General features: G+C 53.7%; 9 protein-coding genes across 9 annotated transcripts; 4 read left to right on the forward strand and 5 right to left on the reverse strand.

The window, feature by feature from the left end:
- Positions 1-346: 346 nt before the first annotated feature.
- EI97DRAFT_318796 (uncharacterized protein) lies at positions 347-3682 on the reverse strand. The gene is made up of 3 exons (XM_033794669.1): positions 3273-3682; positions 3126-3221; positions 347-3076 (listed from the first exon to the last, which is right to left on the reverse strand). The coding sequence occupies exons 1-3, from the start codon at positions 3510-3512 to the stop codon at positions 551-553; spliced, it is 2862 nt and encodes a 953-aa protein (XP_033654237.1). The 5' UTR covers positions 3513-3682; the 3' UTR covers positions 347-550.
- Positions 3683-5792: 2110 nt separating this feature from the next.
- EI97DRAFT_376461 (uncharacterized protein) lies at positions 5793-10788 on the forward strand (the record flags this gene model as incomplete). Its single annotated transcript, XM_033795559.1, has 3 exons — positions 5793-8898; positions 8949-9066; positions 9114-10788. 3 exons carry the CDS (start codon positions 5793-5795, stop codon positions 10786-10788), a joined length of 4899 nt encoding a protein of 1632 aa, XP_033654238.1.
- Positions 10789-11173: 385 nt separating this feature from the next.
- Positions 11174-11806, reverse strand: EI97DRAFT_432948 (uncharacterized protein). Its single transcript, XM_033798280.1, has 2 exons — positions 11548-11806; positions 11174-11301 (listed from the first exon to the last, which is right to left on the reverse strand). The coding sequence occupies exons 1-2, from the start codon at positions 11774-11776 to the stop codon at positions 11246-11248; spliced, it is 285 nt and encodes a 94-aa protein (XP_033654239.1). The 5' UTR covers positions 11777-11806; the 3' UTR covers positions 11174-11245.
- Positions 11552-14550, reverse strand: EI97DRAFT_318936 (uncharacterized protein). Its single transcript, XM_033794672.1, has one exon. The coding sequence runs from the start codon at positions 14497-14499 to the stop codon at positions 11860-11862; it is 2640 nt and encodes an 879-aa protein (XP_033654240.1). The 5' UTR covers positions 14500-14550; the 3' UTR covers positions 11552-11859.
- A 206-nt stretch (positions 14551-14756) lies between these two features.
- Positions 14757-17658, reverse strand: EI97DRAFT_466843 (heavy metal translocatin; the record flags this gene model as incomplete). Its single annotated transcript, XM_033801556.1, has 2 exons — positions 14757-17531; positions 17586-17658. The coding sequence occupies 2 exons, from the start codon at positions 17656-17658 to the stop codon at positions 14896-14898; spliced, it is 2709 nt and encodes a 902-aa protein (XP_033654241.1). The 3' UTR covers positions 14757-14895.
- Positions 17659-18814: 1156 nt separating this feature from the next.
- On the forward strand, positions 18815-22042 carry EI97DRAFT_417651 (Rad4-domain-containing protein; the record flags this gene model as incomplete). The annotated part of the gene is made up of 2 exons (XM_033796930.1): positions 18815-21671; positions 21795-22042. The coding sequence occupies exons 1-2, from the start codon at positions 18980-18982 to the stop codon at positions 22040-22042; spliced, it is 2940 nt and encodes a 979-aa protein (XP_033654242.1). The 5' UTR covers positions 18815-18979.
- A 22-nt stretch (positions 22043-22064) lies between these two features.
- EI97DRAFT_397528 (uncharacterized protein) lies at positions 22065-23251 on the reverse strand. Its single transcript, XM_033796363.1, has 2 exons — positions 23015-23251; positions 22065-22961 (listed from the first exon to the last, which is right to left on the reverse strand). The coding sequence occupies exons 1-2, from the start codon at positions 23223-23225 to the stop codon at positions 22201-22203; spliced, it is 972 nt and encodes a 323-aa protein (XP_033654243.1). The 5' UTR covers positions 23226-23251; the 3' UTR covers positions 22065-22200.
- A 109-nt stretch (positions 23252-23360) lies between these two features.
- EI97DRAFT_493795 (uncharacterized protein) lies at positions 23361-25190 on the forward strand. Its single transcript, XM_033802373.1, has 4 exons — positions 23361-23557; positions 23639-23823; positions 23879-23940; positions 24042-25190. The coding sequence occupies exons 1-4, from the start codon at positions 23403-23405 to the stop codon at positions 25038-25040; spliced, it is 1401 nt and encodes a 466-aa protein (XP_033654244.1). The 5' UTR covers positions 23361-23402; the 3' UTR covers positions 25041-25190.
- Positions 25191-25421: 231 nt separating this feature from the next.
- EI97DRAFT_458050 (nucleotide-diphospho-sugar transferase) lies at positions 25422-26913 on the forward strand (the record flags this gene model as incomplete). Its single annotated transcript, XM_033800876.1, has 4 exons — positions 25422-25496; positions 25547-25603; positions 25653-26828; positions 26887-26913. The coding sequence occupies 4 exons, from the start codon at positions 25422-25424 to the stop codon at positions 26911-26913; spliced, it is 1335 nt and encodes a 444-aa protein (XP_033654245.1).
- Between the last annotated feature and the right edge of the window lie 369 nt (positions 26914-27282).

Below are 27282 nucleotides of genomic sequence, written 5' to 3' on the forward strand. Positions count from 1 at the left end.
ACCATGAAGAACACACAGCAACAACAACAACAATAACAACAACAACAGAGAATAACCAATGGCATGCATGATAGCGATGCTAGTAATAGGAAGAGAACTAGGTAACGATATGTCCCCACCCACCCAACCAGCCATCCGTCCATCCATCCAACCCATCCATCACTCCCAAGATCCAGAACCACAAACCCACAACGAAGAAAAGCGAACCAAAACACCCACTGTACCCAAACCCCGACCAAACCCAAACCAAAACCCAAACCAACCCAGCCCCTTTCCTGCAAACCCACGCGCCGAGCCGAAGCCAGCAGCCCCTCTCGCAGGCAAGCCCGGCCCTGATCGTATCTTCCTAGCTTCCCAAAATGGTACTTACTGAACCCATCAATCTGTATGTGAATCTATGTAAACAATCAGGGGATGGTTTCCCCAATCCCTCTCAAAACCAGAAAATATGCCGCGGTGATCCAAACACCCTCTACATAAAAGCGCAACGAATTCCAATAGAGGAAGAGCAAGAAGAAGAGCAGCAAACTCGTCTTCCCTTCCTCGCTCCTCACCGATCTCCTCCCTCCCCTAACCTGTTCCACCCCAACCCTCCTCTCCTCCCCGCACTCCCGCTTCCACTCCCACTCCCTCCTCCACCCCTCCCCTCCTCAATGCTCCTGCGACTCCCGCTCTGAATCTCGCTCATCTGGAACAGCAAGGGCTCGTCGTCGTCCGCCTGCTGCGCCAGCGCCTGCTGGTTCTGCGCCGCCGCATGCCGGAAACTCCATCGGCTTCCAACGCCTCCCAGGCGCTGCCCCTCATTGGAGCTCGAACCCCCAGCTGCAGCCAGGCTGCTCGAACTGCCATGGTGCGAGGACAGTTTGCGAGTGCCGCCCCTCACGCCAGCACCGCCTCCTCCTCCACCTCGCATGGAGGGAAGATTCGAAGTCGATAGTGGGCGAGGAATGAGGTCGTCGCGAGAATCCATGGGTCCCACATTCTCCGTCGACGGTAGCCCGGCGCTCGCGAGCTCCGTCTGCGCAAACAGTCCGCTCGATGTCAAAATATCTCGTTCCCTCTCTCTGTCCACGTCATCGATTGGCAAACTCGCCGCACGCAGTCCAAAGATGTCCGGTTCGTCCTCCAGAGTGCGGTTTTGCTGGGCAGCCGAGCTCGAGCGTCGCGGGTGGTTCCATGGACGGGGTGAGGTGGGAATGTCGATCGCAGTCGTCGTCGTCCCCTGTGCTTCCGTCTCTCTCGATTCGGCATTACCGCCGCGGTTCTGCTCGGTTGCTGTACGGCCTGACCTGCTTCGACTCCTGCGCGGCTCATACTCGATGATGCTATTAGCACTGAGACGAGAGGGTATCGCAGGAGTATGCGGCGTATGAGGCGAGATGGGTTTTCCGGGTGATGAGGAAGTGGATGCGGAGGTGCCAGCAATCATCGGCGGCACGCTAGACAGTTGTCGACTAGAGGACGTGGAAGACCTATGTAGCAGCATCGACGACGTGACTGAGTCGGATAATGCTGCATGTGAGTCTCTGAGACGCTGATATTTCGAGAGCTGAGCTGTCGTTCGACGAGCTGTGGCTCCCTTAGAGACGGTGTCGCTCTTGTTGAAGCTCTTCAGGTCCTTCTTCTGCTCGAGGAGCTTGAGGAACTCGGAAATGTGCTCGTCATCCGTTTTGACGGAGCCTGAGCTGGCGGCTTCTCCCTCGTTGCCCAGCATGTCGGAACCTGGTTGATGAGATGAAGCAACACTCTGTCTGCCGCTGCTCAAGTTATCATCATCAAGCCTGCTGCCAACACGGCCATCTCCAGATGAGAAACGACTTCGCCGCTGACCGAAACTGCTACTGTATCGGGTGATGATGGGAGCGGTAGGTTTAGGGGAGCTAGAAGCAGAGGAAGCGAGAATAGTGTCGTTGGGCAAAGACGGTGTCCTGAGAGCAGTTTGCGGCAGTGCAGTCAATGACGTCCGATTCCGCGGCTGATTGAGCATACTGGGCCTCCCGAGTGAGCTGCTGGGCCTTCCGAGGGAGCTTGCTGGCGAAGCTGCAATAGCGGACGGTGGCTGTTGCGCCGGCGACGATGACAAGGAGCCCGCTTTGAAAGGCTGGAATGTAACGGAGGTCCGCCGTTGGTGGGTCTGCGCATCGGTGGAACGCAGAGACGACTTTGAACCTTGGGCGGTGCGGTGGTTAGGGGGTAGTTTCTGCGGAGGCGATTCCCTGGGCGACGACGAGGGCATGTCACGTACGGCTCGCAACGCTGTCATGGGGCTTGTACCTGTGGGTACACCCACTTTATGGAACGTGGACATGCTGCCGTATGCTTGGCCTAGATCGGGTGTTTCTTGCGGGTGCAGTTTGTTCACTGGGACCGATCCAGGGCCTTGACCGGGCGAGCGGGTGGACTGTTCGAGGTAATTGTCATCCAGGCCCATGAAATGGGAGCTCAGCAGAGACTCCGAGTCTTCCACGGTGAAGTCACAATTGGTACGGTATTGGACGGAGATACACAAGGGCCCAATGGGAGAATTGGAAGGGGTAAAGTCTTGGTACTCGAGCACATCGTCCGGGGATGGGTACAGAGGGATGCCCAGGGTGTCTTGTCGGGGAGTCCTGAAGTTGCCGTTGTAGATGCGGTAGTTGAGCTTCAAGGAGGGAAAGTTGGCGGGCTGTTTTGCGATATTCTTGTGGTACTTCCAGGCAGGGAGGAAGCGAAGATAGGCGTATAGCGATCGGAAGAGGACCACTGCCTTCTTATATACGTTCGGCAAGGGATCTCGAAGTTCGGATGGGTGTACGGAGGTTTTATCTCCTATGTATACCTTCCAACGTTCAAGCACAATCTGGGTGGAACCGCCTAGTCGACTGGGGGGCTCAACCAATCTATTCAACGCCTCCCCAACGTCCCACCGCTTGCCATCGCCGTCGTGTATGACCAACGACTGCTTTGAGTCTAGGCCCGCAATATCAAGATATATCTCGATGCACAGGGGCGGAGGTTGTCCGTGAACAGCATCCAACGTTTTCCACTCCCTCAGGTCTGGCGTGAGGATATCGGCTTCATCGATGACGACGTTGAACTGAAATGGGTCAGCGTCATGAGAGCACTATACGGAGCCAGCAACCGACCCATTTGTTCTGCCGTAGATCCCCATTCTGATTGAAGCACTGGGGTAGGGAGGCACGAGACGAGATGATTAGAAGCGCTGCTTTGGTAAAGAAATTCTGGCATCAGTCAGTATCGTCCGCAAGCGTGAGAGTCGGCGGGGGACGTACTTGAATGATTTGATTCACTCTATGCGAGTTGGTTTGATCGGTGTCTGGGGGTCGCTCTGGGCGGGATATCATCTCGCCGTCACCCTCCTCGGAGGCGCGGTCACCGTAGGAGAGGGTCTCTGAGTACGGGGAAGAGCGTCCGGAGTAAGGATCCCGCTGGTTGTTGGTTCTGGATGGATTCGTCTGGGGGTTGTTTGCCGCCGAGGCCGTCCGTGGGGAGCCTCGTGGATGTGGATACATGATAGGGAAGGGACAGGGAAGGCCCCTCTAACGATGGATGCGGTGCAATGTCTAAAGACTAGGCCTTGGAGAGGTAGGTGTGAATGTATGCGTGATGCGGCTAATGAAGGTGGAAGAGGCGAGAGGTAGTCGGAGCCATCACGCGGAGTCGCGGCGGGTGATGGCTACTGAGAGTCAAAGGCCCAAAGGGTGAGGGTTGACTGTCTCTCGGCGGACAGGGCCAGGCAGGGAGCTCAGGCAACAGTCATGTTGTGTGAAAGTGGTGCAGGGTGGGTTTTGGCGGATATTCCCAATGCCTGAGGCGTCGAGATAAGGTGGAGCACCAGGCTGGCTCGCAGCGTTTATGAAGGTGGTACTGCGAACAACAGGCGGGCTTTGACGAACCGCTGGGGAACGGGGAGACGGGACGGGATGGGATGAGGGACGAGACGAAGGCTGGAGGCGCAGAGGGAGTTGTTGGGTGCTGGGGAGTGGTGGAGGCCAGCCGGGACCGATTGGGAGAGCTCGTGACTCGTCGACCAGATGACGCTCCAGCTGATAGCAAAGGTCGGCAGCCGGGCAGGCGCAGAACCGCGGATGATAGTGAAGGATAGCGGGGACAGAGGGAGACAGAGCTGTAGACGCAACAGAGGAGGAGCAGTAGAGTAGCTGGCGATGTGCAGTGTTGTGAGGGGTGAGAGATGGTGAGGGTTGATGGGGGAGTCTGTTACTTTCTCGTCGGCGTCACCAACTGAGCACTGACATCTGGAAGCTCCAGATGTCGACTGGGTGGAACCCACTCCGGGCCGCAGGGTGATCCGCGCGCCGAAAAGCTATACCGCTTTGGGGACAGTTCTTGGCTGGACGACATTCATCTTGAAGCACGTCTTCTGTCACAATTCCCATCCAATGTCCTCCTCCCTCTTCATCAGAATTGATCCACTCGGATGAAGTCACTTTCTATCGCTTCGATCCGCCACCGGGGCTTCAGCCTTCTACGCTCACTGGAGATGCGGCTCGAGAGTGTCATTGCTTCGTTTCCCTGATGCTTGCAAGCAATTGGGCGGTGCACGCCTCAATACATGTTCAAGGCATGCTGGGACAGCTCCCTGGTCTGTTGCCTCGATATGTCTCCTCGACGCAGTGAATCTCTAGGCTTCAGTCATGCGGCTGCTAAAAAGTACACACCTGCATACACCTGCCTGTGGTGTATATAAGTCTCCATCGATTTGGGACGAAAACACTTCGCCCAGAATACCCCTCCCATATTTACTACTCCCCCACATCCCCTCTACAATGAATAGTTCAAACACAAACCCACTCTGGTCGTTGGAAATCTCTTGCCCTTTTCCAGTCAGCTCCGTAGACGATTCTGCAGTCCTGTTGTTCTACGTACACGTGTTTTGTGGTCTCACCGCCAGTGGTTCGTGAGTCGTCCGCTGCACGTATAGAGCCCCATCTTGCCGGCTGAATTCCTCTCCTTCTCCTCCACCCGGGGGTGCACATGATTTCACACCCTCTTGAACTTTTCCATTGTCTTTGATTGACTACAAGCATCTCCAAGTCGCCATGAACTTCAGTCCATGCCACCTAATCATGCTCGTGGGGGAGAAGCCACCCTGATTGGCTGCCGCGAATGACGGTTGATGAGTCCGACGAGAACCGACATCGCAAGACATTCGGCGCAACAGTATAGGTGGACTTGCTGATATCTAGATGCTCTGTCCGGAGACTGAAGCAGAGCATTCGGAGTCATCCTGAGTCACATTGTGTCCTTGCGACAAGTCCTTCACCCCTCCATCCATCTCGGTGCCCTTGTTTTCCCGCATTCCGACGGCGTCATCGCGTACTTCCACCCTCGCCGTCCCACATTGTGCTGAGCTGATATCTGGCAACAGTACCTGCGCATTCCAAAGCACGCATACTAGCGTGGTCGCCAACTATCAGAGTCTCCTGGCGCATAGTCAAACCCATCCGATCGACCTCCGTATCTCCCTGACCCCGCGACTTGACCGTTCTCGCCCTGACATTGCCACCTCCCGAGAACGCTCCACTCGAGACGGAATACAGCGTCCACCGCCTTCCCCGGAATTTGCGTCCCTCCTCGTTGCTTCGTACGCCTTATCGAGTTTTCGTTTGCCCCTCCCCATCTGAAATACCGGCGGCATTCCTCCGGTATCTCTCCCAGGAGTCTTCCTTGAGCTTCACGCCCGGCACCTTTAAATAAGCTTTGGCTCTCCGAGGCCATAGCGAGGTGCTTATCGTCGAAGCAACAGGATCGCTCCGCTACCGTCTCGGCACATGAGTGGCTATCTCTGGAAATACTATCTCGAAGATGATCTCGACAGCTTCCGCCATGTCTTGGGTCATACCACATACACAGCGCGTGCGGCCACACAGAAAGGCATCGCTGGCTGGCAGGGAACCAGCCATGGACACGATGTAAACAGCAGCCCTGGGAGCCATGTTGCATCTCCTATATCGAGCATCAAGGGGCGCAGGAACCAGGGCCAACCCCCTGTCTCCTTAACCCGGGCCGACATCAACAGCCGCGATAATGTTGGTATGACGATCCTGCACCATGCTGCGTCTTCTACATCTCCAAACGCTCTTGGCTTCGCGCAAGCCCTCTTGGAGCACCCCTTGGTTGATCTCTATATCCAAGACGCGGAGAATGGATGGACCCCCCTGCATAGAGCCTTATACTTCGGAAATATTGCCACTGCGCGCTTGATTCTGCGCAGGGACACAAAGGACATTCTTGGTCACGGCTCGGGCGGCTACAATCACCATGCTAGGGGTCTGGTGAAGATCAAAGACAAGGAAGGCTACGGCCCGCTCGATTTGTACTCTCTTACCATCAAGGACCGCACCCTAAACCCTCAGGACACGGTAGAGATCGATCCAGATTCGGATGACGAAGCCCATGGCGACAGCGGAGATAGGGATGAAGACAGTACGAAAAATCATGTTGCCCCACAGGTACTACTGAAGGGTGATGAAGTCTTCACCTTCGGAAGCAACAAGAACATCACGCTCGGCTTCGGAGACGAAGATGATCGTCAATTCCCTGAACGGATTATGCTGCGGAGACCAGATCATTTGCTGCAAAGGTTCTACCAGGAACATCGAGAGGCTCGATCCAAGATTCTGAATTCACTAAATTCGTCTCATCACGATTTCGGCGGTGAGCCGCCAAAAGCGGTGACCGACCTTCCCGTCCACATCCGCAACACCCCTATCGTTATTCAGGATGTGCAGATGTCAAAGCTGCACACTGCCATCTTGACGACAGATCCCGTTGCGAACCTTCACATCTGCGGCCATGGTCCTGGCGGCCGATTGGGAACAGGAAATGAAACAACGAGGTATCAATTCGCTTGCATTGAAGGCGGCGGATTGGGTCACAAGAAAGTCTCCGCCGTAGCCCTGGGACAGAACCATACCTTGGCTATTACGGACGAAGGTGAAATCTTCTCTTGGGGAAGTGGTGCATATGGTCAGCTCGGCTATTCGCTCCCCAAACCCTCTCTGAAGGATGATGATCCTGTGTCCACCCTTCCCCGACAGATCTTTGGTCCACTGAAGAGGGAAATTGTGATCGGTATTGCTGCATCTCGGATCCACTCAGTGGCGCATACATCGTCCTCTCTCTACACGTTTGGAAAGAATGAAGGCCAACTTGGCATTGTCGATTCCGACGCTCGATCCCTGGAATTGCAAACAACTCCCCGCAGGATTGCTGCCTCGTTGTTCTCCTCTGCTATATCGTCGGTCTCGGCTATAGAAGGCGCCACGATCTGTCTACTAGAGAATCATGAGGTGTGGGTCTTCGCCAATTACGGTTATGCTAAACTCAGCTTCCCCTTGGAGGGTTTCACAAACTACTTCTTGAAGGAGAGCTGGCTCACTACCAAGTACGATAAGACTCCAAACAGAATCACCAAGGTGACTTCTGCTGGAGACACCATTTGCGCACTTGCCACGTCCGGTGAAGTCTTCACCGTCACGCTCAATCGTTTCACCTCTGAGGCGAGTACTTCAACCACGAACCCAAAGCAGATTCGCGGCGCATTCTCCACCCCCCACAGAATTTGGGCTGCGAAGAGCGGTCATATGGCCGCTAGGGATGTCGAGGTTGATCAAGACGGATCCATCATCTTGGCGACGCAATCCGGAAGTGTTTGGAGGCGTACGAAGCGAGCGACATTGAAGAATGCAACCGCTTCGGGCACTGGCGAATACAAGCCCAAGGACTACAAGTTTCTCAGAGTTCCAGGACTGACCCGGGTTGTTGCTGTGAGGGCATCTGCCTTTGGTGCTTATGCAGCTGTCCGGAAGGACTGCGATGTGACCAAAACGCAGATTGGGGTTGATGAGCCTAAGCTGTGGAATGACGTGGCCTCCCTTCTCTCCTTCGGTGATTTGTCCACTTATGGGGAGAGGTCGGACGACGGAAACCCTACTCCAAGTTTTCGGCAGTCATCATCCTCCAGAGTCGGACCGCTACACGGGCGCGCTCTCCGGTCCAAAGACCTTGAGGATGAAGTCGCAGCTCTTATCGCCAAGACTCTATCTTCTGGCAGAGTTTATGACATGGAGCTGGGCTCGACAGTGTCGGACATACGTATACCTGTGCATGAGTTTGTCATATCCGGTCGGAGCCGTCCGTTCAGAGAGTTCATGGCAGAATTCCGCTCTCAAGAGGCAGACTTTGTTGTTCCAGAGCTCTTAACGATCACTCGCGAAGGCGGAAAACCTGTTGTATTGCTGCATGGTTCCGACTTCCTCACCGTCTTCAACTTGGTTGTCTACGCTTATACCGATACTGTTGTCGACTTCTGGAACACAACTCGTCAGTTCCCCACTATGGCCGCCCGATACCGTGCAGTGCGCACCGAGCTCATGAAGGTTGCCTCCCGGTTGGAACTGTTGCGACTCGAACCGGCAGTGCGACAAATGGTACAGCCCATCCGGTCCATGGACTCGGATTTCAGGCTGGCACTGGATGATGCGTCTTACGGCAACAGTGGCGACGTCATTGTAGAGCTTGCCGATGGCGAAATGCTTCTACACTCTGCCATGCTCTGCCAGCGCTGCCCATTCTTCCAAGGCCTCTTTGGAGGCCGTGCGGGGGGCCAATGGCTTTCTGGAAGGCGCACTGACGACTCGCCCCATATTCGAATTGACCTGACACATGTCGAGATGCATCTTTTCGAGCTTGTGGTTCGCCATATCTACACTGATGCCGGGGAAGAAATCTTCGACGATGTCACAAGCGAAGATCTGAATGACTTCCTGGCGCTTGAAGAGCTTTTCGATCACGTCATGGATGTGATGGGAGTCGCGAACGAACTGATGCTCGATCGTTTATCCCAGATCTGCCAAAGGCTGATTGGCCGTTACGGTAAGCCGTCCTGGGCTTCGGAAAGACATACGTACTCACAATCCGTCCAGTCAATGCCCGCAATGTCTGCTCCTTGCTCAATGCTATTGCCCCAAGCTCGGTGGCAGAGTTCAAAGATGCAGCATTGGAATACGTATGCTTAAGTCTGGAGGCTGTACTGCAAAACGGGTATGTAGGATGATTGGAGTTGACCTAGGCCTGTCTGACAATCATAGGTCTCTGGATGAACTTGACGAGGATCTTCTCCTCGAGCTCAATGAAGTGGTTCGCGACAACCAGCTAGCCAACCTACCATTCGTGAAAAGCGGCAGAGCTGAGGCTTTGTTATTCGACAAGTATCCTGAGCTTGCGGAGAGAATCGAGAGAGGCAAACGTGCGAAGATCGATGCGATAGTGCTATCGAACAAATTTGCAGAGAATGAAGGCCTGGCGTCCACCTCCTTCCGAGCGCAGAGCTTGGAAGAGATATCGTCGTCGCCGCTTCGCCAGCGTGCTAAAAGGAGAGCATCACGAGATGCGAAAGCTGCTGAGAGCCCAGCGCTCACTCCCCAGCTCAAAGCAAAGGGCTCCGTGGCGGACCTTATCTTCGACATGTCCGATGGTGGGGAGGAGGGTGATGCAGCGACACAGAATGACCGTATCCCCGCTCCACGGTTCACAGCAGCTCCGACTAAGCCGTCGCTCAAGTCTCCGCTTTTGTCTCCTGAGGAACGAGCGTCTCCGTCCGCATCGAGGAGCACACTTCTGAATACACCGCCATCATCCCGTCTCCCACCTCCAGCTGTTGCACCCACCACAACCCAGACTAGGACGCCTGACCGGCCATGGGGTGCAATTCCCCTTGGGGGTGACCGACTTGGTCTCAAGGACATTATGTCCCAAGCTTCCTCTAGCAGCCCATCCAACCTCACGCTCGGTTTGCGCGAACAGAGCAAAGGAGAGGGCGCTTCGGGATCCTTTAAGATGTCTCAGAAGGAGCGAAAGCGACTACAACAAGCACAACAACTTGGACAGTCGGAGAAAGCACAGCCGGCTCCTCCATCCGTCTCGCCATGGCAGGCTATGTCGAAGCGAAAATTGACGCCCTCTCCTGGACCTAGTAGCAGCCTGACTACAAAACCGTCAGCGCAGAAAGCTCCAGCGCAAGCCGCCAATACACCTGGTGGACCTAGTACTCCTCAGCTGACGATGCGTCAAACTATAGCTAAAGGTGGAGCGGCAGCTAAGCAGACGAACCAGCCCAGACAAGAGACCCCACGCTCCGCATCTACAAAGATACAAACGGAGCATCGACCCTCCTCTGCAAACGGCCCTGGGATGTCCGTCTCGACCGCGCCCATCCCAACGCCTCGCTCTGTCCGCCACATTCCCCTCCCGTCGCACTCACCCACCTCCCCAAGCCTGCATCTCACCATGGAAGAAATCTTGTATCAGCAAGAAGCAGAAAAGGCGTATATCAGAGATGCAGCGGCGAAACGGAGCTTGCAGGAGATCCAGCAGGAACAGGAGTTCCAGCAGTGGTGGGATCAGGAGAGCAGGAGAGTGATGCTGGAAGAAGAGCAGAGGAAGAGGGCGGAAGAGCGGGCGGCCAGAAATGCCAGGGGTAGGGGTCGTTCAGGGAGAGGTAGAGGGAAGGGGAAAGAGAAGAAGGACGGTGAAGCTGCTGCGCCTGCTGCTGCAAATCATGCTCCAGCGGAAGCGTCTGCACCAGCACAGACGTCTTCGAGACCTGAGGGCGGGGAGAGGGGCAGAGGGAGAGGGAGAGGGCATAAAGGAGAGCGGGGAGGTGCTGGTGGAGGCAGAGGAGGTAGGGGTCAGGCACCGCCGAGGGAGAGCACGGCGACTCATCAACCCGCTGTGGGTAGAGCAAAAGTCGGGAGCCAGGCTTGAGTCTGGCTTCGCGTTGAGTACCCTGAAGCTTGTATGCCTATCTTTTTGCATTGGATGTACTTGTAGATGTAGCATCCGTATCGTAGAATAGATTTTCAACTCATGGTTCTGCAAGGATAGTCTCTCAAGGGATCCGATCCTCTAGCTCCGCAAATGAATTTGCCAACACTCAGTCAGATAGCTATCTCTCTTAACCTGTATCCGAAATCCCACCACTAGCCCTGGAGGGGGGAGATGAAGGATCCATGTCGGCCATTTTCACGTGACTTTGTGTAGCTGACTAACCGTTTACATAAACCCCCCAAGCTCCCACGCAAAATCTGCCACACCTCATCCAGCTCTGTCCTTCATCCACCACTGGCAAAACGAAGCGCGAAGGGCGCCGCACATCCAATTCGATCTCCAGCGCGCTTCCCCCCTTCTTCGTCCGCGCATCCTATCGTCCTCTAACATAGCACTAACCCTCCCTCTGCAGCCTTACCGCCTGCCCGCTCCCTCTCCACAAACCCACCGGTACGTTATTCCTCCCTCCTATCTCCTTCCTCGATATTCAATCGTGGAATATCCGCGTTCACTTACATGATGAGTTGCCATTATCTTTATAAATTTGTTTCAACCCCTTATGACAAAATCTTCGTGATTTGAGACTGGCTTTTTTGAAACTCTGAAAATCATTCTTCTTTTTTACTGTCGCTCTGTGTTTTGGATGATTTTGTTTGGGAGAAAGGCAATGAGTGCTGACGATGTTGCGGGTGCTAGGATTTCGAGTGAGGATGGATGTGATGGGGTGGTGATGGTGATGGGGATGGAGCGGGTGGAGGTGGGTGAGGGAGATTGGATATACAGATTCGGGGATTGGTGAAGGATGGATATTATAAGGGAGAGGTATATTGGAGGTATGCTGGTTCTGTTGGGTATTATTATAGCTCAGACGAGTTCTAATCGTGTCTCTAGTAGCAGAGACCGCTGCGCTGTACTGTACATCCATAGCTTCCCCAATGCAATGAATCCATCCACGCAACCCCTACTCTTCCCCATCGCACGCACGAATCATCCATCCAATCCACACACCTACACCTCCTCCTCCTCCCATTCCGCAGTCCCAGGCGGTAACCCCGGAATGCTAAAATCCTCCACACTTCCGAATCCATCCAGCCCCTCATGCTCCAAGTCCAAGTCCACCATCCCATCGCCAACCTCAGCTTGGTAAAACCAACTACTCAACTTACCCGGACTCGGAAAACTCGAGGGGATAACCAAGGTATCCGGCCTCAGCGGCGAGATCTGCGTGCCTTGCACAGTATGCGGACTACTACTGGGAACCAATTTCTGCGGCGTTGCTATGGCTGAGAGCGTATGCGACGAGCGCGGGGTGCTCAATGCGGATAGAGCGCGCGATGGCGCTGGTGTCGTTGACGCCATGGCTGTCGTTCGTGTGGGAAGTCGAGGCGTCGCGCTACCAGGCGGAACAGCAACAGGAACAGCAGCAGCAGAAGCAGAACCATCCACCATCTTCCTCGGCGTCCCAGCCAAACTCCTCTGCATAACGCCATCCCCATCCCCATCCCCATCCACAGTCGTAGCCTGGCTCAACGACGACCTCTCCTCCCACCTCTCCTCCCGACCCGCTTCTTGCATCCCCCCTCCCCCCGTGGCTCTCCGCGGCGTCTCCAGCACGTCCATGTAGCTATCACTTCCTACACCTACAACGGCCATGCTGCTCGATGGCGGCATGCGCGGCGGGAACTGCGAGTAGGACAGGACGAACTCGGATTGCAGTTGGTGCTCTGCGCTGCTGGAGTGCGAGGTTTGCGTTTCGGGTGAGGGGGAGCCGGGGGCGTTGATGGGGTGCCCGTCTAGGTCGAGGAGGGTTTGGGTGGGTGTTGGTGGGTGGTGGGGGTTGGGTTGTGGGGAGGGATGGGGTGTTTGTGTGGAGGGCTCGTGTTTGATGGCGATGGTGATGGGAGGGTGATTGGGAAGGTTGGAGGGGCGTGGAGTTGGGGTTGGGGTTGCTGGAGGAGGAGTGGAGGTGGCTCGTTCGTGGTGTGGAAATGGAGGGTCGTGTGGTTGCTGCTGTGCCAGAGCAGCGTTGTGTATTCCTTCTTCCTGATCCATGATGGGAGCTGGCTCGTCTGGTGTATCACCGTCTCCTCCAACGGTCTGAGATCCTTCATGGTGAGCAGCACGATTCGTTGAAACACCAAGCTCAATCGAATCCTGTCTCCCCAGCATCATCTCCAACCCTTCCGCATCCTCACACGCCCGATCAATCTGCTCCAACATCGCCTGCGTCTCAGCACCAATGGTCTTACCAGTGGCGGGATGCTCAATGTTGTATATAACCCTCTGCGTCTCCGGGCCGATAGCATCCCCCAGTTCCGGTTCTTGATTCTCCTCATCATCTGTCAGATTGTCGTCTTCATCTTCTGAGTCCTGGACGAATTGTCTTCGAGCGGGAGGGGGACGCCGTATTTCAGAAACGCATTCTTGAAAGGCTACCTTTTTCCGCTTCGATGGCGTGTCTAAAGGCTTCTGTTGAGTGTTTGGCGTCCGCTCACTCAAGGGACGGCGAAGGGAGCGAGGTGTCGGCTGGGTGGAAAGCGGAGTCTCGGGGGGTGATTGAGATGAGGGGATTTCCCGCACTTTCCGTCTTTCGGGAGTAGCGAGGAGGCTGAAGCGTTTCTGAGTTGCCTTGTGAGGTGTGGATGTTGTTTGTGGATGTTCGACCGGCGGGACGGTCAATCTGCTCGTTCTTCGTCGTGAAGGACTCGGCGATTCTGGTGTACGAACATCCTGAGTGGGCTCTCCCACACTCTTCCCGCCTCTTCCGAGACCCGTCTCATGACTTCCATTATCTCCATCAATCACCACCTCTCCAGCCGCTTCGAACAGCCCACTCTGCGCAAGATGCTCGGCCAATGCGCTATCAATCTCCACGCCCCCATCGTCTTCATCCTCGTCTTCCGAATCGCTCCTCTGAACCATCCCACGTACCATCTGCGTCAAAGTCCGCTGTTTATCATCCTTGCCTCGCGTGCTCCCCCAACTATTCCTCGAAGTCCTTTTTACAGGCTTGAACTCCGGCTCTTTCTCTCCAGGCCGTGGTTTGCGGCCTTCGACCAATTGTGTCATAGTTGATTGTCTCCGCCTTCTCGACCTATCTTCTCGTTGCTGTTCGGATTCTGAATCGGACTCGGACGCAGTTACTGAAATGGGTGATTGGGGCTCTGTCTCCTCGTCACTCGCGGCGTGAACAGATGATGTTGTAGCGGATTGCCGTGTCGTTTTCTTCGCGGGCCGTCTTCTGCGCTTCGCCGCCGGGTGTGCTGTCGCTGTGTCTAGTTCCCCATCATTGTCCTGTGCAAGCACATCGCTGCGTCTCTTCTTCCCTCCTCCTTTCGCCTGCATCTGCGCTCCTCTCTTTCCACTTCCCTTCTGTTGCTGTTGCTGCCGCTCCCCCGCCTCTTTTTCCGCCTCACTCTCGCCATCGCTCTCGTCCTCAGCCTCCGAACTTCGCATAATATCCTGCCTCCTCACTCTCATCCTCTCGGGCAGAAACCTCATTTGCTTCTCTTTCCCCACGTCGTCATCCTCATCCCTCCTCTTCACAATCTTCCTTCTATGCGGAAAATATACCTGCTTGGGGAGCTTCTTGGTATAATAAACTTTGAAATTTGCTTCTTTATTCGATTTCCGCGTTTGTGCCGGCATTTCGGCGTTGTGATGTGGAGAGAGGTTGCCAGTGGCGGTTGATGATGGGGGAGACGCGTCCAAGATGTTGGGAGACGCGTTTCGTGTTTTGGTCGCGTTTGGAGGTCGGTTAGGCCGAATGAGGACTAGCGCGGTTTTGAACACCCACCTCTAACATCAACTCCTCCAGGTCAGCACCTAATAATAATGCATCGCACAAGATAACAAAATATTAGATGAGGTCGTTCCATTCATCTTAATTGATGGAATCATAATTTCCTGACACTAATTTCAAAGCGATCCTCCATTCGCTGATCTTCCGATGCGGATAATCCAATGTCCAAAAGAAGTAATGCGAACCCAAAAATGAAATCCCTCCCACCAGATATTATCTCTGAAACACCACGCATCATCCAGTCATCGACTCTCCTTAGCTCTGTACTTCCTCCCATAATCCCGCCATTTCATCTGAAAAGCAATAAGCAGCACAGGCAAAACGCTAACCAATTCTCCCAATCCCGCATACGCTGGTGCAATTCTCACCTTGACGAACGCACCAGAAGCCATCAGAATGGCCACAACGTTGTATATCGCGGCCCAGCTGAAATTCGCAATGATCCGTCTGTACGCCGCTTTGGATATGTCGAGGAGTATGAGCACGTCGTGCAAACGCGTCGTCATGAGGACGACATCCGACGCACTCTTGGCCACATCAGTGCCTTGATTCATGTGTACTCCCACGTCCGCTTGCTTCAGGGCAGCAGAGTCGTTCGTCCCGTCTCCACAGAAACAAACAACCCGGCCGTCTTTCTGCAACTCGTGGACATAGCGTTGCTTGTCCTCTGGCTTGCATCGCCATCGAGTATGAGCCTTGGGTATGTTGAGCGTATGTGCAATCGCGTTGACGGGTCCTTCTCCGTCTCCACTGATCATGTGAACTCGAATATTGCGAGCTTGTAGCAGACGTACAACTTCGTCTGTCCCTGCGCGAGGGCGGTCCTCGAGCCGAAAAGTCGCGCACAATACTCCCGCAACAGTGACACAGAGGAGGGTATGTTGCGATTCCAATACGGAGACACCCAACCATTGAGGATTGCCAGCACGGACTTCAACCAGTCTCCCCTCTGGCTTTCCCCTGACGCCGTTGCCCGGTTCGCTTTGAATATCCAACATCTTGGCTGGGACGATATTTTCGCCTTTGTTCTTTTGATCTTCTTCCATCCAATGGATGACCGCAGCAGCGACTGGGTGTTTATCGCCTTCCAATAGACCCATGATCATGCTCTTGATATCTCTCGAACCAGTGCCATCGTAATCCACCACTGCGAGCTGACCCTTGGTCAGCGTACCCGTCTTGTCGAAGACGATATCTGTTGTATTTCTAGCAACCTCGAGCTTTTGTGGATCTCGGAATATAATGCCGAACCGAGCGGACGTTCCGCCTGCTATGAGAACAACCATCGGAACAGCCAGTCCGATTGCGCAAGGACAGGAGACAATGAGGGTAGCAATAGCATAGGTCAACGCTCTGACTACAGCATCCGCCCATCGACGGTTGTTGTGGTATCGATCGACAAAAAGCCAGATTAGGAATACGAGGATGCCGATGATGCCAATCGCAGGTACGAAATGACCAGCGATTTTGTCCGCCAGAGCTTGAACCTTGGGCTTCGAAAGCTCCGCATTTTCAACCATAGTGGCAATCCTGCTGATAGAGTTTTCATGGGGTAGTTTCGTCAGCTCAACCACAAGCTGGCCTGCTCCGTTCATCGTACCGGCGTGGACTTGGTGGCGCAGACCTTTTGCTACGGGCAACGACTCCCCGGTGATCATTGACTCGTCGACTTCAGAACCTCCATAGACTACCCTGCCGTCCGTGACTATTCTGGTGTGCGATGGGACTTTGAAATAATCCCCATATTGAAGTAGCCGTGCATCGATCTTCCGCGTAACTACGCCTGGTCCAAGAGGTCCTTCTGAGATAACGAGCAAAGCCTCGTTGGTCTGCAATGACCGTATTGACACCGACTTTGCGGCCCTGAATCGCGCGAATTCGTTCACGGCGCGTCCGAGGAGTATCAAAGTAACCAGTAACGTAGAGGTTTCGAAAAAGGATCCCGTCTCAAGAGGGCGCTCCTTTATCAAGAAAACATACGAGACGACACTGAACACGTATGCTGTTGTCGTGCTCACCGCAATCAGAAAATCCATTTCGAAAAGGCCGGAGTGTACCAGGGACTGTAATGCGCCAGGTACAAATTCTCTAGTGGCTATTGCTTGTACAATGGTTGCTAGTGCGAGGGATGCGTGAGCGTAACCTCGATTGTCGTGTCCCACTGGCGCCCATGCAAAGACCAGAATAGGAAGCGTAAAAGCCAGAGAAACAAGGAACATTAGGCTAGCACGTTTAGTTTGATAGAATCCAACTGATAAGCTTGGATGCGATCCTATCGAGGCCAGTTGCAGATCTCCATTATGGCAGATGCCCTTGTAGTATTCGAAGACTTCCCGAGCGCCGATTTGTTTTGCGTCATAATGCACTCGTATCGTGTGCATGAAAAGACTTGCTCCACTGCGTTTTTCCTGACTGATGGGTCCCACTTGCTGGCCTCGTTCGGTGTTATCCAATTCTCCAGGTGCTGTACTGCTTCTTCCGTTCAATAGGGCAGCAGGGGTCCAAGTCTTCTTGTCTCTTGATTCTAGCCATGTGACACCGAAAGGCTTCGCTGCACCGTATATGTCCCAAGGGTCGCTGGCCTGAAGTTCCAAGATTTGGCCATCCGGCTGCTCCAGTTGTTCGAAGGTGTATCCAGTGTCTTTGTGCAATCGGGATATTACGTCTTGAATCGATAGCTCGCTGGTATTCAGATCAAACTCCACTCTCGCCAACACGATGTTCACCGTATGGTTCCTGATTGCTGGAATATGCGAGAGAGCCTTCGCGAGTCCGGACTCGCAGCACCCGCATTTCAGGCCGCTGACTATAAGGATGATCCTGTGGAAACAGGCCGGTCCTCCTTCGCCTCCGTCTTCGACTGAGCTGTACAGAGTCACTGGTTCTGTTAGCGACTCTTCATTGCGAGTATGGGAGCTTGAACAGCAAGTACTGCAATCCTGAACACTGCTAGCTTTAGCACGGCTTCCGCTTTCACAAATGGAACCGGCAGGTTTGGGTGCCATGGCGTGGATCCTCGGCGGCCTTGCCGGCTCACAACAACTTGACGTTGTCGAAGGATGGCAGCAGCCAAGAAATTTCTGGGAGAAAGATTTGTGCGGTTTTGGCTTTGGTCCCTTTTTCAGGGTGTCTTCAATCAATCCCGGATTAGTCGAACTGTATCCCTTGTGCACACATTTCAACGTCCCTTTTGAAGGCACAGGAACAGGAATATCGGAGGCGGTAGTGATACTCTGAGATGGGGATGGGATGGGACATTCGTCGTCCGAAGGGTACCTCGACTGAGGTAAGGCGACTTGTCTATCAGTAGTGGTTGATGGCTCCTTTCCATTTTGGTCACCTCCACAGCAGCCCTTGGACTCGCAGCAGTCGCGTCCAGAACCGGTCATCTTCGCCTAGCACATTAAAGAGCCAGGACAAGAAGGAACTGGAAAGAGAGGTTGAATAGAATGAGAGAAAAATAAAAGAAAGAGTGGGGTTTCGGGAAGAATACGTAGTATCAGAAAGTTGGGAGCGGGGGGTGGTGCTGTACATTGAGCGGTGACGGGAAACAGGCGGATCATTGCGCAAAGATAGCGGGGGATCCGACAGTGAGTGAATAATCAAAACCTTCATGAATTCATTGCCGTGGCTTCATATGGTACGACGATACAAATAGCCGGGATACCAGCAGGCTCGATTGGCGGCCGCTGTGAATGCCTCCAATCATAACCATTGCATCGGGCTGAAAACAGAAGAAACCCGACCATGGAGGTGACACAAAACCATATTGGTGGAGGAAGCTTTGAGGAATTTGATAGTAGTCTTGAATATTGCCAGTGACATGATAGCTTCTCGTGATTAGAAGGCAAATTCTGGCGCGTGTCGGTCACAGAGGAGGCGCTATTGTGCAGGCGGGCTGGTGACCGGGAGTTGTACTACTACATCCCGCTTGTAACGTGGAAATATCCGACCGTTGGATACGGGCCCCGCGCCGTGTGCAACATAGATAGTTGTTCGTGCTTCGCAGGGTCACATGTGGGAGTTTTTGGGCATTCACTGCCAAGCAATGCGAAGCTTCTTCTTGGCAACCCAAAATCAACCTTCCCAATCTTGATGAGCACGTGACCTCGTGAATGTGGCGTCATCGACGTACATCTTCTGTTCTTACATTCTTACTTGGTGAAATCCACCTGGGCACAACCTCTTACCCTTAGGACTGAAACTAGGCAATCACTCTCTCTATTTTCTCACCGCTCGCGCTTCGATGCCACCTCTCCGTTCTCCCCACGCTTCACAACCTCGGGTCTGCCGTGCGCTGCTTCACAAGCGACCCACAATACAAGTATGAGCAACACGCGGCGAAACCTCCGTAACACGCGAAGCGCATTATCCACTCCGCCTAGATCCTCGGTCCGGCGAGCAAGACCTGCGCAGAGTGACGACGACGTTCCGGATGTCTTCCGTGAGATGCTGTCGGGGACAGACCCGGACGAAGACGGCAGGCCGCTAAAGAAACGAAAGAATGCGTCGTCCGCACGCGCAACAGCTGTTGAAGTGGTGGCAGAATCCAGTGCGCGGAAGTTGATTCCGAGTGGTCGACCTTCTTCAAGCATACATGAGATCGCAACTCCTTCGAAAGCCGACGACGTTGCCAACATCGAAACGCCCGGAAACCGCATCCCTCAGACAATAGAGGCATCAGATGCTTCAGAGGATAGCGACTTTGGGTGGGAGGATGCGCTTGCGGAAACAAATGACGAAGAGCTGGGTACAGAAGAAGATGGGGATGTGGAGGTGGGCGATCTATCGATTACGATTGGTGAAAAGGAATCGCAGGGCCAAGGAAGCGTGAAAAAACTCAAGAGACGAGGTATAACTTCCGCCGAGAAGAAACAGCGATTGGAAATTCATAAGCTGCACGTCCTCTGTTTGCTATACCACATATATCGTCGGAACAGCTGGTGCAACGACCATAAGGTTCAAGCCGCACTCAGACAACTGCCCTCCGCAAAGACCTTGTCGAATCTTGTCCCTAACCCTGAGTACACGCAATTTCAAGCTTCCAAGCGCTTCATAGATGGAATGAAAGACTTGAGCTCATTTTGGTCAAAGAGATTCACAATAACGGCACTGGGTATGTACAAGCCACGCTGGACAGATGGGGACGCAGACATACCGGACTTCTCCGCTTTTGACGACCTTGACCCACCTACGGATTTGGAAGATTTCCGAAGGGCAGCCACTATATTGCACGGTTCTCAGGATGTTGGGGCGCAGTTGTTTTGTGCACTTTTACGTGCCATTGGCGTAGAGGCAAGACTGGTCTGTTCGTTGCAATGCTTACCCATCGTATCGATCACTCAGTCAACGCCTCATAAGCAGTCACCAGCGAAACATACAATCCCCTTGGATCCTTATAATCAATCCAATGCCCTCTCTTCGACAACGGTACGGACGCCTTCACGACCGAAGCGGCTATCGCGACTCGAACGAGCTATCGGTGAACGGAGTAAGGCCATCGGCACAGGTGTTGCCCCGAAGCAGACGAAGAAGTACCATGCGCCGTATCCCGTCTACTGGGTCGAAGCCTTCAACGCCGCTCAGCAAAAGTGGGTTCCGATTGACCCATTGTCGACGTTCACGGTCGATAAACCAGAAAAGCTGGAGCCACCTCTAAGTTATGCGCAAAACACGCTTACATACGCAATTGCCTTCGAGGAGGACGGCACAGCAAGGGATGTGACACGACGGTATGCAAAAGCATTCAATGCTAAGACTCGGAAACTTAGAGTTGAAGCTACAGAAGGTGGCGCGAGGTGGTGGAAGGGTGCGCTGAAGGCGTTCAAGCGGAAGAGACCACTTGATCGAGATCAAGTTGAGGATGCACAACTCGCCCGCAAAGAAGCTGCAGAAGGTATACCGAAGAACGTACAAGATTTCAAAGGGCATCCAATCTATGTTCTCGAGCGGCACCTGAGACACAACGAAATCATACACCCAATGCACCAGGTGGGCAAGGTCAATGTGGGATCCGCAATGAACCCCAAGTTGGAACCGATATACCGGAGAAAAGACGTTCACATTGTAAGAAGCGCAGATAAATGGTATCGACTGGGAAGGGATGTCAAAGACGGCGAACAACCATTGAAACATGCGAAACCGAGGAAAGGAGTTCGACGGTCAGTGCCACCGGACATGGAGTTCGACGAGCAGGAGGATGAGCTTGGCGTGGGTCTATACGCACTGTTCCAGACTGAGGTCTATGTCCCTCCGCCGGTGGTTGGAGGCCGTGTTCCTCGCAACGTCTTTGGTAATCTGGACGTATATGTCCCGTCCATGGTGCCACCAGGAGGTGTGCACATTCGACACAAGCTGGCCTCGAAAGCTGCGCGCATCGTTGGGGTGGATTATGCCGATGCAGTCACCGGCTTCTCATTTAAGGGCAGACATGGTACGGCGATAATTCAAGGTGTGGTCGTAGCGCAGGAGTACGCCGAGGCCGTGCAAGCTGTCATTGAAGGGATAACATACGCTCAAGAAGAAGAAGAGAACTCACAGCGGAGTGCCGAGGCTCTTCGTATGTGGAGGCGATTCCTGCTAGGTCTGCGGATTGCACAGAGAGTGAATGCCATCGAGATTGATGGCGAGACCGGGCCAGTGATTGATGTGCAAGCAGAGATTGAGAAGGAGGACAAGCACATCATTGAACAGCAGCTCGCAGGAGGTTTCTTCATGGAAGAAGGTGCCGCCATTGAGCCTCCGGCAAAACCCACAAGGTCTTTGGGCTCTGGGTTACCAGACGACCGTTACGGTGGGGGCTTCATTGCGGACGAGTATGAGGAAGCCGGAGGGTTTCTCCCTGAACAGCCTGCCAGTGGTGGCGGTTTCATACGCGATGTGGTCAATCAGGGTGGCGGGTTTCTCCACGAGGAGAATGATTCAGGTGGAGGGTTCATACCTGAATCTGCTAATGTTGGTGGCGGATTTATACCCGAGGCACAGGCTCAACGGGCCAGCCATACACCGGAGCCATCTAGTCGAATGACAGGTCCTCAGGAAGGCGAGCATGGTATGGAAATCTCTCATGGGATAGGTGCCGGTGAAAACGTGGAGAGCGGCTTCATCCCTGGGAACGAGCCCCGGCAGCACAATGTAGAAGATCACTCCAGGGCGCCTGAGGCACAAAGCAGTGTGACAGGACTTACGCAAGATGTAGGCCATGTCCAACTAAAAGATGCAGAAGAAGGCAGCGCCGCTAAATCGTCTCCGGGAGCCTCTGGCACAGCTCAAACAAACCCTGAACCGGCTGAACCGCCAGGCTCTTCGCCTTCAGAAGCAGGCTCATTGCCGCTGGAGGACCCAGAGGATGAGGATGCTGATCCTGAATGGTTGGTGGATGTGACGTAGTTTCTTGAATATAGAATTGAATAAGAAGGTGATACTCAAGTACAATCGGATATTTTCGCACCTGATCTTACAACCTACATCACCAATGTAAATGTACAATATTCTATACTCCTCCAACACATATTATACACTCGAGGTCATACCGCCCTCCAATCCGCTCATCTTAGAGGTTTCACTCCCTTATGAATCGCCGCGATCCCCAGACTCAGGTCCTCCCACCCCTGCCCTGGCACCAAAAACCCAGCCTCCTTAATCATATCCCTAAACTCTTCCTGACTAGGGAACCTCTCGATACTCTCCACAAGATACTGGTAGCTATCCCGATCCCCTGCGACTAATTGCCCAATCAGCGGAATAGCACTGAAGCTCCAGCGCTTGTATACCGCATCGAAGAGTGGGTTGTTCACTTTCGAGAACTCCAGACAGGCAAAAACACCGCCGGGTTTGAGCACGCGGTACGCTTCCCGAAGCGCGACGTCCTTGTGCGTGAAGTTCCGGATGCCGAACGCAACAGTATACAGGTCGACGCTGGAATCCGGAATCATATCCAACTTCTCCGCGTTCGCTTCGATGAATTTCAGACGAGGTGACCGCGCGTACGGAGTCGCGAGTGAGCGCTTCCTTCCCTCGGCGAGCATATCCGGGTTTATATCCGCGACGGTGACGGTGGTATGGGCGTCGTTGTTGATGGTGGAGGCGTGGTCGAGCATGCGGAAGGCGATGTCTCCTGTTCCGCCGGCGATGTCGAGGATGTTCCAGCCTTGGGGTTCTGAAGGAGACGAAGGGGGAGAGGTGAGCGGGTTGCGGCCGGGATTGAGGTTGCGGACGAAGTGGTCTTTCCAGAGGCGGTGGATGCCGAGGGACATGAAGTCGTTCATGGTGTCGTAAGAGGAGGCGACGGAGGAGAAGACGCCGGCGACTGGGGTATTGTTAGTAGTAAGCTTTTACGGGTATGGGAGAGTGAGTATATACCCTTCTGCTCCTTCAATGCCTCTGCTACCGTCTGGAATCCAAAATGCGTCGTCCCTGGTTCATCTTGAGGAGATTTCGGCGTCGGTGATTGGTGCTGCGCCAGATATTGTGATGAGGAGAAAGCCCGCTGGGGAACCTTTCCTATCCTTCTTCTTACATCTCTGCAAAGCTGACTGCGCACGAGAGTCCTGGGCGCTTGTATGGCACTCATGGTTGTGGATGCTCTCCTTCACCTTTCTTGGCGCGAAGTTGTCAAGCGCCAATCCCCGAATCCAATCGCACCCTTGTTCCTTTCAAGAACCGCGGGCCGATGCTGGCCACCTCTATCCGAGCGCATCAACTCTACGAAGTACATACCTTCATCCTCCCCAGTATTCACCGTCATGTAATGCCCAACACCATGTCTCTCCGTGCCAGCACACGCAGGATACACTGCAGCAAGCTCCTCCATCCCACGACTTATCTTCATACCCGCCAGACACCCAAAGTCCCAGTGGGATGGCGCCAATGCCGCGCCGTTGCTTCTACGGCGAGTGCGGAGAGGTACGAAGGCTCTAGTTCAGGTTACATTGTGTAATTGGCGCTGGAGGTACGCAGTGCTGACCTTCCTGTTTGCACCTTTAGGGTATTGTTCCCTGGTGCGCTGAATAGCAAATTTACGAATGAGATGGCGTTTATTCGACCCTCGACGCATAAGGCGATTCCGACGTACCGCGTTATGGACCAGTACGGTCAGGTTATAAATAAGGAGGTGGGCGTAGATACGGAAGATGAGGAGGCATTGACGTTGTACCGGAATATGGTGTGCTGTATGTTGCAGTCGAGGGAAACACGGGTCTAATGCAAAGGCTAATTCTGGGCCAGTGAGCATAATGGATCTGCTCATGTTTGAGGCGCAGAGACAGGGTAGACTGAGCTTCTACATGGTAAATCCCGATTTCCAGTAACTTCAAACTCGTTGTCACACGCCTTACTACTGCGAGAATTGCAACCTTTGCGTTACAACTTATACTAACGCATCAGATAGATGTCTGCTGGGGAAGAAGGCATAGCCGTTGGCACGGCAAGCGCTCTTGACCCGTCCGACGTAATTTTCTGTCAATATCGCGAGACAGGCGTATTTTTACAGCGTGGCTTCACCTTGGACCAGTTTATGAACCAACTTTTCGCGAATAAAGAGGATCTTGGGAAGGGCAGGAACATGCCGGTACATTACGGCAGCAAGGAGCTCAACATACACACCGTCTCATCCCCACTTGCTACACAGATCCCGCATGCAGCGGGTGCAGCATACGCCTTGAAACTTCAGAATCAGCAGCAATCGGATAAGCCTCCCCGCGTAGCGGTATGCTTCTTTGGAGAGGGCGCTGCGAGCGAAGGTGACTTCCACGCGGCTTTGAATATCGCGGCGACGCGGCAGGTACCGTCCATATTTATATGCCGCAACAATGGCTACGCCATCTCTACCCCTACCAGTGACCAGTACCGGGGTGACGGTATCGCTGCTCGGGGCGCTGGATATGGAATAGACACCCTCCGAGTGGACGGGAACGACATCTTTGCCGTGCGTCGTGCCGTCAAAGAGGCTCGCAGGATAGCGCTTGAGAACGGCGGTAAGCCGGTTCTCATCGAGATGATGGCATACAGAGTCGGTCACCACAGCACATCAGATGATAGCTTTGCCTATCGTCAAAAAGTTGAGGTCGAAGACTGGAAGCGTCGAGACAACCCTATTACTCGGCTAAGGAAGTGGTTGGAAGGCCGCGGCGTCTGGGACGAGGATAAGGAAAGGGAGCTTCGGAGCAGCTTACGAAAGAAAGTCCTTGCTGCTTTTGACAAGGCGGAGAAGATGAAGAAGCCCCCTATCGCTAGCGCTTTTGAAGGTGTTTACGAAGAGATTACGGAAGAGCAGAAGCAGCATATCGAGGAGCTGAGGGACATTTTGCAGCGATACCCTAAAGAGTACGACATCGATCAACATGAGGGAGGCATAGAGTCTCTGTCCCAATTGTTAGAGAAGAAATAGAAAATGTTGGAGTCGCAATCGGAGCCTCATTGGCCATGTCGGTCCATCATCACATACAACATGAGTTACCCAAGTGGCCTCTCTCAAGAGACGATGTATATACTGTGTAATAATAGGGTTTGTTAGTAGGATGTCCACGATTGAGTTTCCCCAGCCTGGAGGAAAGCACAACCCTTGCAGTTATTTACGCCAAGAAAGAGCGGACAACACGGACCCCAACAATTCCAGTGTCTCCCAGCTGTCCCGACTCCACATCCCTCCCCCACCAACAACCCCCGAAGTCCACCTACCGACTCGTCATTTCGTACATTCAGGGTACTCCAGACTCATTGAACGCTCCTCTCCAGGCTCAAGATATTGGACTCCCCGGGATATCCAAAAATGAGTCTCCAACTCCCCTCCCTCGCCGTTAGGCCTAGGGGAGGTGTTTCCCACTCCACGAAAGCTGTCATTCTGGTAGGGAGCTCGAATGCCAGCGCGAAAGAGAGACTAATAACTTCAACAAGGTCGGCGGACCTTCTCGTGGAACTCGATTCCGGCCCTTGTCTATGGAACTGCCAAAGGTGTGTTAACAGAAAATGCCACACGTCGGCTTGTTGCTGACTGTTCAAGCCACTCTTCCCAGTCGCCGGCCACCCTATAATCGAACACTGCTTCCGAGCGATCGCAAAGGTCCCAGAGATTAAAGAAGTCTTCATAGTCGGCTACTATGATGAGTCGGTCTTCCAGCCTTTTATTCACTCGATCTCTACGACCTTCCCCCAGCTGAGCGTGAAATACCTGCGAGAATATCAAGCACTAGGCACCGCCGGTGGCCTCTACCACTTCCGAGACGTCATATTGAAGGGCAAGCCGGACAGGTTCTTTGTTTTGAACGCAGATGTGTGCTGCTCATTTCCCCTGAACGAGATGCTCAAGCTTTATGACGACAAGGACGCGGAAGCTGTCATGCTGGGTACCAGGGTTACCAACGAGTCGGCCACCAACTTCGGTTGCATTGTGTCTGATGCTCACACGAAACGAGTCCTGCACTACGTGGAAAAGCCCGAGTCTCACATTTCAAACCTCATCAACTGCGGAGTCTACCTCTTCTCGACAGAAACCATCTTCCCGGCTATTCGCAGTGCGATTAAGCGGCGCACTGAGCGCCCGCGGATTCTCAACTATCCATCCTCGGAGAATCTACAGTCTTCCTTCTTCCAGGGGGACGATGAAGATGAGGACAAGGAGAACGCTGTGATCCGCCTAGAGCAGGACGTTCTTGCCGACATTGCAGACAGCAGGCAGTTTTTCGTGTTGGAGACGAAGGACTTCTGGCGCCAGATCAAGACGGCGGGTTCTGCGGTTCCGGCCAATGCGCTTTACCTGTTGAAGGCTTTCCAGTCCGGAGCTGAGGAGCTTGCTGCTCCATCTGCCAATATCATCCCGCCCGTCTACATTCACCCTTCTGCGCACGTCGACCCGACAGCAAAACTTGGTCCCAATGTCTCGATTGGTCCTCGCGCAGTCATTGGTGCTGGTGTCCGTATCAAGGAGTCCATTGTTCTGGACGACGCTGAGGTCAAGCACGACGCCTGTGTGCTGTATACCATTGTTGGGTGGAGCAGCAAGATTGGTGCGTGGGCTCGTGTTGAGGGAACACCTACTCCGATCACCAGCCATAGCACCAGCATCATCAAGAACGGACACAAGGTGCAGAGCATCACTATCCTTGGAAAGGAGTGTGCTGTTGGGGATGAGGTTCGGGTGCAGAACTGCGTCTGCTTGCCGTATAAGGAGTTGAAGAGGGTGAGCTCCCAAAGGTCCCCCCTTCTTTCGTGTTGTGCGGTGCTAATTCAATTTTCAGGATGTCGCCAATGAAGTCATTATGTGATAGGTTCATCTGCTTTATACCATAGCATTTAGCGTTGGTACAGGCCTAATTAATACGGGGCACAGCCGAGCGGTGGTGCTGCAGTTTTCATCAAAGATGACACTCGCTAGAAGCTTAATACATTAGAGCTGCTCAATAGGGCGACCTGGTTGTTTGCAGGAGAGTGTGTTGACTAGCCGTCATTGAAGGGGACAGCAGAACTTGAAGCAATCATCTATCATAATGGAAGCAGTATGCTCGTATCCTCCGATACCATCAATGCATTTAGAGCTTTAGACTAGACCTTGAGGAACGAACTGCGTTGAGCTATTTGAGCTGGGAAAGAGGACGAGATACTTGCACTAAGCCCTTTGTGGCAACGCCATCCGT

This window comes from Westerdykella ornata, assembly GCF_010094085.1.
Source record: "Westerdykella ornata strain CBS 379.55 unplaced genomic scaffold EI97scaffold_9, whole genome shotgun sequence".
NCBI lineage: Eukaryota > Fungi > Ascomycota > Dothideomycetes > Pleosporales > Sporormiaceae > Westerdykella > Westerdykella ornata.

Coding starts and splice junctions, on each gene's coding strand:
- EI97DRAFT_397528 (XM_033796363.1), bottom strand. CDS start 23,225: ATGAGTGCCATACAAGCGCCCAGGACTCTCGTGCGCAGTCAGCTTTGC. Junction 22,962..23,014: donor GGCATTGAAGGAGCAGAAGG/GTATATACTCAC, acceptor ACAATACCCCAG/TCGCCGGCGTCTTCTCCTCC.
- EI97DRAFT_432948 (XM_033798280.1), bottom strand. CDS start 11,776: ATGGATGTACAGTACAGCGCAGCGGTCTCTGCTACTAGAGACACGATT. Junction 11,302..11,547: donor ATCCATCCTCACTCGAAATC/CTAGCACCCGCA, acceptor GGAATAACGTAC/CGGTGGGTTTGTGGAGAGGG.
- EI97DRAFT_493795 (XM_033802373.1), top strand. CDS start 23,403: ATGCCCAACACCATGTCTCTCCGTGCCAGCACACGCAGGATACACTGC. Junction 23,558..23,638: donor TCTACGGCGAGTGCGGAGAG/GTACGAAGGCTC, acceptor TTGCACCTTTAG/GGTATTGTTCCCTGGTGCGC. Junction 23,941..24,041: donor GTAGACTGAGCTTCTACATG/GTAAATCCCGAT, acceptor CGCATCAGATAG/ATGTCTGCTGGGGAAGAAGG.
- EI97DRAFT_318796 (XM_033794669.1), bottom strand. CDS start 3,512: ATGTATCCACATCCACGAGGCTCCCCACGGACGGCCTCGGCGGCAAAC. Junction 3,222..3,272: donor GAGTGAATCAAATCATTCAA/GTACGTCCCCCG, acceptor GACTGATGCCAG/AATTTCTTTACCAAAGCAGC. Junction 3,077..3,125: donor ATCTACGGCAGAACAAATGG/GTCGGTTGCTGG, acceptor GACCCATTTCAG/TTCAACGTCGTCATCGATGA.
- EI97DRAFT_318936 (XM_033794672.1), bottom strand. CDS start 14,499: ATGCCGGCACAAACGCGGAAATCGAATAAAGAAGCAAATTTCAAAGTT.